The following is a 12,572-nucleotide window of genomic DNA, read 5'->3' on the forward strand; positions in this document are numbered from 1 at the left end:
ATCAAAATTGGAATTAAAAATATACAATGGGATTATTAATATATTTTTAAAAGTCATCTTTGATATATTATTTTGAACTCGTCGTTTAACATGAAAGATGTTTTTCAGGAATACTTCGAAACATTACCAAAATCTTACCGTAACGAGTGAAGAACGTATTCCAAACATAAATCGAAACAGACAGAGAAATGGAAATTTAAAAGATCTAAAAATAAAAGACATGATCATTAAATTCATTTATTACCGTCATCTTTTTCGTTATTTTGAACTTTTCGTTTAACGATTTTTCAATACAAAAAATTTGTTTTTCCATCTTTGTACGTAGGTTTCTTGAAACTCCACTGCCCATATTAGTGAAATGGAATTTGAGAGCTTGAGGAAAAGTATTAATTGATAAAATTTTGAAACGCGTAAAATATGCCCCTATTTATTTCCCATTTTTTGTCCATTGAAATGAAAAATATGATCATTATTCATCATATCAAATCATCATATTTGATTTTTTTTATCTCTTGTATGGAGCCCGTAAAGGCTATATTTTTTATTCTCATTTTTACATTAATGTGTACCAAACGGGTCCATATAACAAATCCCCTCAAACTCTGTACCAAAATATAATATAGCTTAGGATATGGCAAATGTAAATTAATGAAACTAAACATGTTAACAAATAAAAGACATGGTAATGATCGGATTAATTAATATTTGAAGCATAATCACATGTCTTTAGAAGAAGAACAATAAGAAGCTAAACAATGCCCCTTCCACTGCAAAACTTCCCACCAATTTCATTGCTCCATTCTGCAGAAAATTTCCACAAATTAAAATCATAAACCCACAAAATAATCATGAAAAATGGGTAATTCTAATTTCTTCCAATGCAAGAAATAATACAGACCCTGCACAGAGTGCTACCGTGCGCCTAGAGAGACAAATGTTTTCCACAAGCTTCTTTTAATCTAGGGTTCATTAGATATGACTTTTGAAAAGTCAAAAAGAGCTTTTAAGACTCAAAAGTTGCTTTTGAACCAATAGTTAGAAGAGTTTTTAAAGAAAGATTGTCCAATTTGACTTTTTGTAAAAGCACTTTTGAAATAAGAAACTCTTTTAAAATGAGTTTTTAAACAAAAATTAAGCAAATCATGCCAAACGGACTCTTAGAGCTTGTTTGGGAGTAATTTTGAAAATTGATTTTTTGATTGTTAGGAGAAAAGTGTGGTCCACCTATGAGAGAAGAAGTCAAATATGACAACTGAAATAGTGAAATAACGGACAAAAAATTAATTTTTTGGATGAAAAAATCGGGTCCGAACAGGCTCTTAATATAATGTTGTGATATCATGCGCCGTATGCAGACAAGCTTTCATAAAGAAGAAAGACAAAATTTGGAGAATAGATTGTTCCTAAGACAACAAAACACACCGCTATTATTTTGCCCTTGTTTGATTTTCATTACATTACATTACATTCTATTTTTCTCTCCTATTTTCAACCACACAATCTTCCATAAAATAATATTACACGTAAATCGAAAATTTTTCTTTCTTTTTCAACCACTCATTTTTCAAAAAACACTATTCTATACATTAAATTTTCCCCGTAATGGGGGCCAAACAGGGGCAATTTTACAGTGTGCACGCGCGCGCGCACATTATAACGCTGGTTCATTTTAACAATCAGTAAGTCTCCTGAACACAATTAGAATTCGATTTTAAGGTGGTGAATTAAGATTTTAACACAATAAATTGACTAGGGTTTTTTCATGAACTAAATGGACGGAGTACAGGTAAAGAAACCTGTAAAATGAGATTAACCTGAAATCTACCTCGTCATCATCTGATGCGGGACTAGGAGAAATGGATTCAGCGCTAGGTCCAGGAGATTCGGATGGAACAAGCGGCTTTGGCGCCGGAGCCGGAGATGGAGATGGAGATGGTGAAGGTGAATGGTGTTTCTTGCCCTTCTTCTTTCTTGGAGCCCGAGTACGGGTGCGTGGTGAAGAAAATGGAGTCGGTGAAGGTGCATTGTGTTTTGTGCTTGGAGCCGGTGATGAGACTGGAGAATAGACAGGAACTGTCGTCGGGGGGAAGCCGATGGGCGCTTGAAGTGGAGCTGGAGCCCGGGTGGAAACAACCGGTGGACGGCTTACCGGCGTGAAGACAGGAGCAGGAGTAGAAATATTGTATGGGAAGCTTATTGGTTCGGACAATGGAGCTGCAGTTGAAACTGTCGGCCGCATGATCGCCGCCGCAGAAAATGGAGTGGGAACGGAAGCAGCTGGTGCCAAAATCACCGGTGTTTGAGAATTTAACTGCGTAGAATCTGGAGTCGGTACAGAAACATTAAAAATAGTGGGTGCTGCCGCCGCAGGTGTGGTTGACTCCACCGACGGAGACTGGCCGGAACCACCAGTAACTAGTACAATGCATATGAATGCAATTAAAATTTCCATTTTCTGATGAGAGAGTAAAAATGCTTGAAAGCTAATTCGAAGGGGAGTTGTGCAAGTAATAGGGATATAAAAGCCTGAAAATTTAAATACTGAAGAACGGTGGACATTTGGGTGGGTCCATGCAGTAGCCAACAAAAAATGGCGCTCTATGTGGCAATTAACCAAGGTTCAGACACGCCACGTCACAGTCCAGTTGCTACACTTCCCCAAGTGAATATCCGGTATATAATTAATTTTAAAAGTTCTGAAATTTTCAGAATTTGCTTCCATACCGATTAAAATCAGATTTTTAGTAAATTTTAATTATAATTGATGAAGTATATTAAAATTTTAATTTTAATTCTTATCAAACGGGCACTTTGTGATTGGTTATCAACTTAGTAAAGCATTCACATCTTGCTGAGAATGCACAATCCAGACCTGAATAATGGCCTCCTACTTCAAAAAAATTGTAGCCTGCAAATTCTGAAATCAATTGGACAAGTTATGCAAACTCAAGAAGATAACAAACAATAAAATTACTCGTGGATAAGCTACCTCAAAGATTTGGGCCATTGTACTTTCAACACATCAAATTCATAAGGGTATTAAATGGGTCGAATCAAGCCGCTCAATTCGTCCATTGCCGAGCTCAATTCTATCCATCGTATGTGTTAGCTCATGCTCGATATGGAACGAGCTAAATGTGAGTTGGCTCATAATCAAATACCCCGACTTGGCTTAGCACCACATCGCCCTGAGTAGGGCGAGCTAAGCTAGCTAGCGGATCACTTGAGAGATGTAATTTATAATAATTTGAAACGATATATTGGAAGGCCATCTTCAATTTCTTAAACTCACTGGCAGAAAAAACATGTGATCCTATTCTTGTTACAATATTATCCAAGTCACATGATATATCTCGATCTAAAATATGATTTTATAATACTTTATAGGCTGTACTAATAAAGTTGCTGGTGCTATGAACAAGTCTGTGGCTATGCTTGACAATATCAAGTGTTGATATCTCCATGTATTACACCCATTAAAATAAATTGAAAAAGTCGACCCTTCCTAATGTCTCTCGTCCCATGTAAGTGTTCTAAGCATGAGTTTCATTCATTTTGAATTTAAAAAAAAAAAAAAGAAGAAGTTGAATCTATATACGTTCAAAGTATTTCAATTTTTAATGTAGGAAAATAATTTAATAATCTAGAGAAAACGCCAGTTAAGATAAAAGATAAAATAAATAAATAAATAAATTTTGGGAATAGTAAAATTAAGTGTTAAATATAAAGAGCATGTTGGAGTGTTTCAAAAATTTTTACTCTCTAAATTTATAGATACTCTCTAAACAATAAAATACGGTCTTTAAAAATAAACAGTTTCTTGAATATGCTCTTATTAAGGCAAACCATAACACAAGACCTTTATAAAATTTTATGCAACAATCCAATATTATCAATACCCTCCATCATTCTATTCCCCTGTTGTCATAATTAGAGACGGAAAGGTTATTGTGGAGCTATTAATTGTAAGTATTATTCATTTGTTCATCACTCGTTTCTATTTATTTATAAATTAAACGGCTATCAATTGTAAGTATTATTCATTTATTCATCACTCGTTTCCAAACAGTGGCTGACATAAAGAAACTTCAAGATGCATAAAATTTGTGAAGAAAAATATATTATTACCTTAATATTTTTCTTGTACATCCACTCCAGTATCACTTTGTTATCATTATTCCGAGTGTTGAAATGCTATCACGGGCATGCAACCTCATCTTCTTAACCTTCTTATGATTTGAGTTATAGAAAGACCTCAATAGAAGATGAAAACAAAACAAAACTCCAACGACTGCATATGAACTACTCGAGTCTGACATTTTAAGCCACTACTCGTAAGCTCAATCAAGTCTTCCTAATTCACTGTACATAATGTCACAATTAGAGGTGTTAAAAAGCGTTGGATCGCTTGACTTGAAAAAGCTTGTCGAGGGGTTGTGTTGTGGGCCAGCTGCAAAAATTATGAAATAGAAGGGCCTCAAGATTTGATATTACAAATTCTTGTTTTTCTTTTTCCATAATATCCATCCAATCTGTATCATTGAGCAAGATAATGTGAAAAGATGCATGCATTACAACCCCAGCATCAATGCCTTTTCCTGGGATGAAAAAAGTTAACAATAACTTTTAATTTCCATAAATACGCTAAAGATTTAAGTCCAACTAATGGCCACTGGACTACCCACAACATTCTTCCCATTAGACCACTCAATTCTCCCGAACACATTTGTATTGGAAGGCATTGAGGTTGCACTGAACGTTACTGTATACGATTTTTTCTCGTTTGCTCGACTGAAAGACAACGTCTCGGGCTCAACCAAAATTTTGACTGAACTGTTCATAGTAGAGACTGAAACCTTGTACATTCCAGGTGATCCGACATTGGTGAGTGTTCTAGTGTGCTTCACCACACTAGAACCAGTACTACTCCCACTGCCTATGGTACTGCCCATATCTGCTGGGAATGATACCGCGAATGAAGGGTAATTTAGGTCATTCACGCTGTACGTTTTTCTAGAATCGCAACTGAAATTCCTCTTCGCCAGGGCGTTGATTTGTAGAGTAGTGTAATTCAATGCACAGAGGAAATTTAGATAATCTTCGACTGTTAAGTCGTACACGAGTCCTGGATTGAGGGCGGATATGGGGTCCACGTGTCCAGCTCCGTGATCGAACGGCGTGGATGGCTTGCCAGTGGCTACATCTTGGAGCATCTTACCATTCTTATAAGCTGTGTAAGCTGTGGTCATAAGAGCCGAGCGAATTGCAGCCGGGCTCCAGTCTGGATGTGCAGCCTTCAACAAACCCGCCAAGCCACTCACATGTGGACAAGACATTGATGTGCCAGAAATTATGTTGAACTCGACCCGCCTGTCGTCCTCAGCTAACGCGGTTGGCCCCACTGCCCCGGTCCAACCGGCTAAAATGTTAACACCTGGTGCAATCATATCCGGTTTAAGAACCTCAGACGTTATCGAGTTTGGGCCGCGTGAACTGAATGCAGCAACCACGGGCGAAGGTTCGATTCCCAATTTTGTGCCCTCGAAAATAATCGTGGCCGTTGGATTACGGTCAGACAACAAATAAGCTTTAATTGCGTCACCGGTTATTTGGCCCATCCCAATTGCCGGCAGCAAATGGGCATCCGCCACCAGCTCCTCCCCGTTTGCGGCGGTGTTGGTTAAGATCATTCCGGCGCCGCCGGCTGCTTTAACGACAGAACCCTTTTGAACTCTGGGATTCACCCCACGATCACATAACACAATTTTACCACTAACCATTTCAGGAATTAACGTGCCGGTCATGCAAAGATTGCCTCCTGTAACATTACTCGCATTTCCGGCGTAAACGAATGGGAGCATTTTAGCAGGCAAAGAGTTACCTCGATAAAGTGAAACGCCGGAAAAGTTTTTACCGTTCCCCACGCTAACGTACGCAGGGAAATCACGGTCGAGGGTTCCGGCACCGACGGTGGTTATCCACGGTGCCACGTTGGCCAAACTGTACGAACTAGGTCCGCCGTTCCCGGCGGAGCAAGACACCAAAATGCCCTTCTCCATTGCTGCAAAAGCTCCAATTGCAACACTGTCTCTGTAATAATCCGACATGCTACCGCCGAGGGATAAAGACAGGACATTGACGTTGTCATCAATTGCTTTATCCACGGCAGCTAAAATATCTGAGCTGAAACATCCGCCAATCCAGCAGACTTTGTATACAGCAACCCTTGCCCGCGTGGCCATCCCACGCGCCGTCCCAACGGCGTAGCCAAAAAGGTTTGCACCGGGAACTACCGATCCTGCGGCGGTCGAGGCAGTGTGGGTTCCATGGCCATCCTCGTCTCTTGCAGATCTTGATTCCTTGGACTCGTCAATTGGGCCCAGAGTAGCCTCATAGCCTCTTGTGAAATACCTATTGAAGACAGACCAAAAATTCAAGTTTCAACTGCCAGATGTTTATGAAAATAATCCGCTAAGAATTGAATAAAATGAAGATGATACCTGGCTCCAATCAATTTCTTGTTACAGTTTGATGCAGTGAATTTTGTTCCAGTTTCACATTCTCCTTTCCATGAACTTGGGATTGGTCCAAATCCAGTATCATCGAAGCTTTTACTTTCCGGCCAGACTCCGGTATCCAAAACTCCAATGATGACTTCGCTCACAGAGTCAGACTCAGGGAGCACGGCGGCGTTCTGATCGAGACCCAGAAACGAAGGGGTTCGAGTCGTGTGGAGTTCATACTTAACCTCCTCATAAACCGACAAAATTCCGGGCTGCTTCTCTATTTTCTGGGCTTCTGCTGCTGTCAATCGAGTGGAAAATCCATGAATGACATTAGTATAAGTATACAGCATCTCCGCCGACTCAGACACCGATTTGAGCGACGAGTCATACCAGTGAGTATGATCTTCAAAACTGGCCGGCATTTCTGATTTGGCCATGTGAACAATATATGTCTTCTTCGCTGCAAAGGATACATGACAGAGACCCAGAAGAACCAGAATTCGGAGTGCAACATATCTGAAAAAATTGATTTTAATCTCCATTTCTTATGTTAATGGAGAAAGTTTTGAGGATGGTATTGGCCTATATAGGTGCAGAAGAGGATTACAGCCGGAACAAGTACTGTCAGTGATTGTTATCACTTAAATAATGACAGGGACACAATATAATACAATTCTTCTTGAAATAGATTTTGGGAATAAATTTTCTGAAATTTGAATTTTTTTTTATTATTATTATTTTAGTCTCCATTAAATTATGAATATTTTGATTGTAAGTAAGTAGCTACCTGTTTAAAAAATAATGCATATTTTACTGTGAAGACTAAGTCATTCTTTTAGTAAGTTTCTGTTTGGTAAAAATTAAAATTTTGATTTTAATATCAATCAAAATTAACAGATCTTTTACAAAGTTATTTTTTTCATATAAAAAATAAGAAAAATTTATTCAACTTTCAAGCCCATTTCTAAATATTTCTAAAGGAAAGGCTGATTTATGTAACCTTTTACTAGATCGCTTGTTGTGAGTATGATTGAGACAAAAATAGAGAATTTTACATGATGTATAATGACTAATATAGCTAGGACAAATTTATCATACGAAATTAGGCTCCAGTTTAGCATAGCTAAAGAAATTGATAAAAATTTAAGTCAAAGCGAACAATTAATTTTAATCACGTATTTCATGAAACCAAAAATTTTTATTGTTTTGTAATCCTCCTAAGATATACTTTTTTCCGTGAAGACGAAAGTTTACGATATTGGCAAATCCGATCTCAAAAGTCGCCCAATTATCGTATTAAGTTTTGTTATGAATAAAACTCATAATGACGAGTGTTATTATTTCTATCTAGATGAAAGAAAAGAGAGGCAATTTGCCTTTTCAGTACAATCCATCAATTAAAAGAAGAAAAATGTATTATAGTGATAGGATACCTGTCTAGCCAGAAAAACAATGAAATGAATTATGTTTGGTTTATATCAAGTTTGACATCATGGATGATACTGTGTAAGTTGACAATTTTTTATACATTAATTTCAACAACGTTCTTTCTAATCAATGGTCAAACTTCTTATACACAAGGAGATGTCATTCAAAATGTTGAGGATGAATGTACAAATAGATTAATACTAATGAAATTATCTCAATTATTCTTTCTTTTAATCCTATTATTAAAAAAGATGTTCATTTTTAAAAGAGATAATAACCCAAATGGTCACTGAACTTTGTAAAAGATTTACACGGGGTCACTAAACTTTAAAATCACTCAAGCTATCACTAAATTTTACAAAAGATTTTTACAGAGTCATTGAACTTTAAAAATCACTTCATTTATCATTAAATTTTGCAAATTATTTCTCAAAAGTCACTAATTCATTGATCTACTAGAAAATATTTTGTAAAATTTAGTGATGAATAGGATGCTTTTTAACGTTCACTGATCTCATAGAAACTTTTTGCAAAATTCAATGATTTTTAAATTTTAATGATTTCTTGAAATTTTTTTACAAAATTCAATGATCATTTATGTTATTATCTCATTTTAAAAATATCCCATACACGTGAATGGGAACAGGTAAGGGATCATATAACTTTCAAACTCAACACAGAATCCTCCAAATGAATCTTTAACTTTTAGCCTAAAATTCAGTAAAATTTCTTCTTCTGTACAGCTTTTTTTCTGTGCAAACTTGGAAGGTCAAATAGTTGGGCTGCTTTTGCTAGAGTGACAGGGACCATTTGATCGGGTTTTGCTGTCAAGTTGGGCAGACGAACATTGATTGGTGAAGAAAGAGTACAATTATTAACCGCACCGTAATAACTGCAGAATTGCATACAGAAATCTTCAAGTTTACATTTAAGTGGTCACGGGTATCTTTACACCCCAAAATTAATCAAAAAAAGTTGGTGGTGGGTGGAGACGTGCAGCTTTTAACGCCCAACTAACGAAAATCGTATAGCCTTTCATTTTTCTTTGGGGGTGGGGGGACGGGGAGTGGTTAGAAAATTTGCACTTTTTGTACCCAATTATTGCAAAATATAAAAAATATATCAAATTTTCTTTTAGTACAATTCATTCCCATATTCCAACATTTCAATTATATAGGTCCTTTCTCTCGTTTTGGTCGATAAATGACGGATTTGATTTCTATATAAGAGGGTGTTTGAGAGTCATTTTTATGTAAAAATGCATTTTAGAATAGTAACTTGATGGGAAGTGTGTGGTTGAAAAGTAAGAAAATTTTTGATTTACGTGTAATATTATTTTAATAAAAAATGTGTTGTTGAAAAAAAAAGAGAGAAAAATGCATTTTGAAAAAAATGAGCACCAAACGGGAGCTAAATAAATGAATATAGAAAAAATAAGTAAAACAACAAAAATAAGAAAAAATTGCAAATGGAATTACATAACTTTTCAAATGTATAAATAAAAAAATAATTATTTTAAGTGTAATTTATTTAATTATTTTATGTCCAATTTATCGTGCTTTTGAAAAGGTATGAGATTTCATTTGGAACTTTTTCTTATTTTTTGTTATTTTACTACTTTCTTTTATATGTATTAATTAATTAAAGAGAAGGAAGAATCCATAATTTAATGATTGAAATGGAGAGAATGACTTGTACATTGAAAGGGTGTGTATGAATGACACTAGAAAATAAGAATGATGGTGGATTTGCTATATTCCACAAATGTTGAAGACGAAAATTGCAAATTTTTCAAAAATATCATTTATTATTTGATTTATAAAATTTTGCCAAAACACATTTATTTATTTCTTCTTTAGGACTCGTGTGAAAGAGGTTATTTAAAAACTGATTTTATTTTTATTTTTTTTATTGAAAAATATATGATTAAAAAGTAATGAAACGTTTTGAGTATATTTGAAAATTGAATTATTATTATTATTATTTTTTTTTTAGATCATGTGGTTGAAACCCCTGTTTTGTTTAAATAAAAATCAAGCTTTTAATAGATAAAAGTTAATTAAATGTGTTATTAAATGATGAAACGTGTGATTTTGAGAAAAAGTACTTTTCAAATGATAACTTGAAAACAAGGACATAAGATTAATGACTATGTATTATTAAAAAAAAGAAAAAAAGGTTGAACCCCAACTTTGAGGGCCCCTATCGCCCCACCCCTAAAGTTTTGTAAGGGAGGTAAATCTCGGGAACAGGCCAGGGAACAAGAGCTGCCTGTACACTATGCCTACAAGGAGTCCAATTTCATGTTTCAGAAATCGAACTCCCACACTGCGACTGCCAACAAGGCGTGAGATAACCTTACTCTTGTCCTTTAAACTACTGAGCTATGCCCCGGGGGCTAATGACTATGTATTATAATTCTTAATTGTAGTAGTCAGAGGGTATTTTGCTTCAAACTAAAAAAAGAAAAATGAAAGATGTTGAAACTTGTTAATCTATGTTTTTAATATTTATGTAAATTGATCGGGTTTTTACATGTAATATAGGTAAAATGATGGGTAGTTAAGAAATATGTATTTGAGTTTTTTGTTAAAAGGTATTTCAATTTTTCAATAAATGAATCTCTAAGTTAGAATTTCCTTCAAAATTAAACTGAAATATTGTAGATTTCGTACGTAATTTTGTTTTAAAAGATTTATACACTATTTTTAATTAAACATCAAAGTTAGAAAGAAAATATAAGTACTAAAACCTTTCTTAAAAATAGAATAACTGCAATCGTTTTAAATAGTCATATATCATTCATCGTAAGTTGCAATTTACGTGTAAAATACTCGTTGGACATATGTTACAAGTCACTCAACAATATAATTACGAAAAATTTGCAACTAAGGTTCAAACTTTTTAAAAATATGAATTGCTATTTGACCCTTTAATTGTAGAAGATATATCCTAAATCTTTCAATAGATATGCGTTTGAAAGACCTCTTGGACAATATCTATCTACTTGACCATTAAACCTCATTTGGCCCCTATTTTTTGAAATGAAAATAGGTGGAATAATATTTTTTTAAAAATAAGTAGTTGAAAAAGAAGAAATTTTTTTCGATTTACGTGTAATATTATTTTATGAAAGATTGTGTGATTAAAAATAGGAGAAAGAAAAATGAAATGAAACCCCCGTTTGAATCTCATTACATTTCATTTTTCTTTCTCCTATTTTCAACCACACAATTTTCTATAAAATAATATTATTGTAAATCGAAGTTTTTTTTCTTCTTTTTCAATCACTTATTTTTTTAGCCTTCAAAGGAGAAAACTTGCACATTTTGTACCCAATTATTGCAAAATGTAAAAAAATATATCATTTTTTTAGTATAATTCATTCCCAAATTTTAATATTTTAATTATATAGCAAATCTCGTCCTTTCACTCATTTTGGTCAATAAATGATGGATATGGTTTCTATATAAATAAATGAATAAAGAAAAAAAAAAGAGAGTAAAACAACAGAAATAAGAAAAATTTGCAAATGGAATTACATAAATTTTCAAATGTATAAATAAAAAATAATTATTTTAAATATAATTTATTTAATTATTTATGTGTAATTTATTTGTGCATTTGAAAAGGTACGAGATTTTATTTGCAACTTTTTCTTATTTTTTGTTATTTTACTACTTTCTTTTATATGTATTAATTAATGATCCAAATGGAGAGAATGACTTGTACATTGAAAGGTTGTTGATGAATTACACTAGAAAATAAGAATGATGTAGATTTGCTATATCTCACAAATGTTCAGGACGAAAATTGCAAATTTTTCAAAAATATCATTTATTATTTGATTTATAAAATTTGTCAAACACATTTATTTCTTCTTTAGGATTCATGTGAAAGAGGTTATTTAAAGACTGATATTTATTTATTTATTTTCTTTGGAGAATATACGATTAAAAATATAGAAAAGTTTTGAGTATATTTGAAAATTGAATTTTTTTTTAAAATCTTGTGGTTGAAACCCCTGTTTTGTTTAAATAAAAATCAAATTTTTAGTAGATTTTGATAAAAGATAATGAAATGTCGGATTAAAAGATTATGAATTTCATGAAACGTGTGATTGTGACAAAAAGTATTTTTCAAATGATAACATGAAAACAAGGACATAGGATTAATGACTATTTATTATAAAAAAAGGTTGAACCCCAACCTTGAGGGCCCCACCATTCCGTCCTTAGAGTATCGTGAGGGAAATAAATCGTAGAATGTATTTTAGCAGGTTAGGGATCATGACCTTGCCCGTACACTGGTGTCCGCAAAGAGTCCAATTACATATCTCAGGAATCGAACCCTTACACTGCGACTGCCAAATGACTATATATTATAATTCTTAATTGTAGTAGTCAGAGGGTATTTTGCTTCAAACTAAAAAAAGAAAAATGAAAGATGTTGAAAACTTGTTAATCTATGTTTTTAATATTTATGTAAATTGATCGGGTTTTTACATGTAATACATGTAAAATGATGGCTAGTTAAGAAATACGTATTTGAGTTTTTTTGTTCAAAAGGTATTTCAATTTTCAATTTTTTGATAAATGAATCTCTAAGATAGAATTTCCTTCAAAATTAAACTGAAAT

At 33.9% G+C, this 12,572-nt stretch overlaps 2 protein-coding genes across 2 annotated transcripts; both read right to left on the reverse strand.

Moving 5' to 3' along the window:
* Positions 1-627: 627 nt before the first annotated feature.
* Positions 628-2,481, reverse strand: LOC111375677 (classical arabinogalactan protein 9-like). The gene is made up of 2 exons (XM_022998545.1): positions 1,826-2,481; positions 628-801 (listed from the first exon to the last, which is right to left on the reverse strand). The coding sequence occupies exons 1-2, from the start codon at positions 2,450-2,452 to the stop codon at positions 727-729; spliced, it is 702 nt and encodes a 233-aa protein (XP_022854313.1). The 5' UTR covers positions 2,453-2,481; the 3' UTR covers positions 628-726.
* A 2,002-nt stretch (positions 2,482-4,483) lies between these two features.
* On the reverse strand, positions 4,484-7,142 carry LOC111409644 (subtilisin-like protease SBT1.7). The gene is made up of 2 exons (XM_023039674.1): positions 6,501-7,142; positions 4,484-6,411 (listed from the first exon to the last, which is right to left on the reverse strand). Exons 1-2 carry the CDS (start codon positions 7,046-7,048, stop codon positions 4,653-4,655), a joined length of 2,307 nt encoding a protein of 768 aa, XP_022895442.1. The 5' UTR covers positions 7,049-7,142; the 3' UTR covers positions 4,484-4,652.
* Positions 7,143-12,572: the final 5,430 nt, after the last annotated feature.

Source organism: Olea europaea, chromosome 2 (assembly GCF_002742605.1).
Source record: "Olea europaea var. sylvestris chromosome 2, O_europaea_v1, whole genome shotgun sequence".
NCBI lineage: Eukaryota > Viridiplantae > Streptophyta > Magnoliopsida > Lamiales > Oleaceae > Olea > Olea europaea.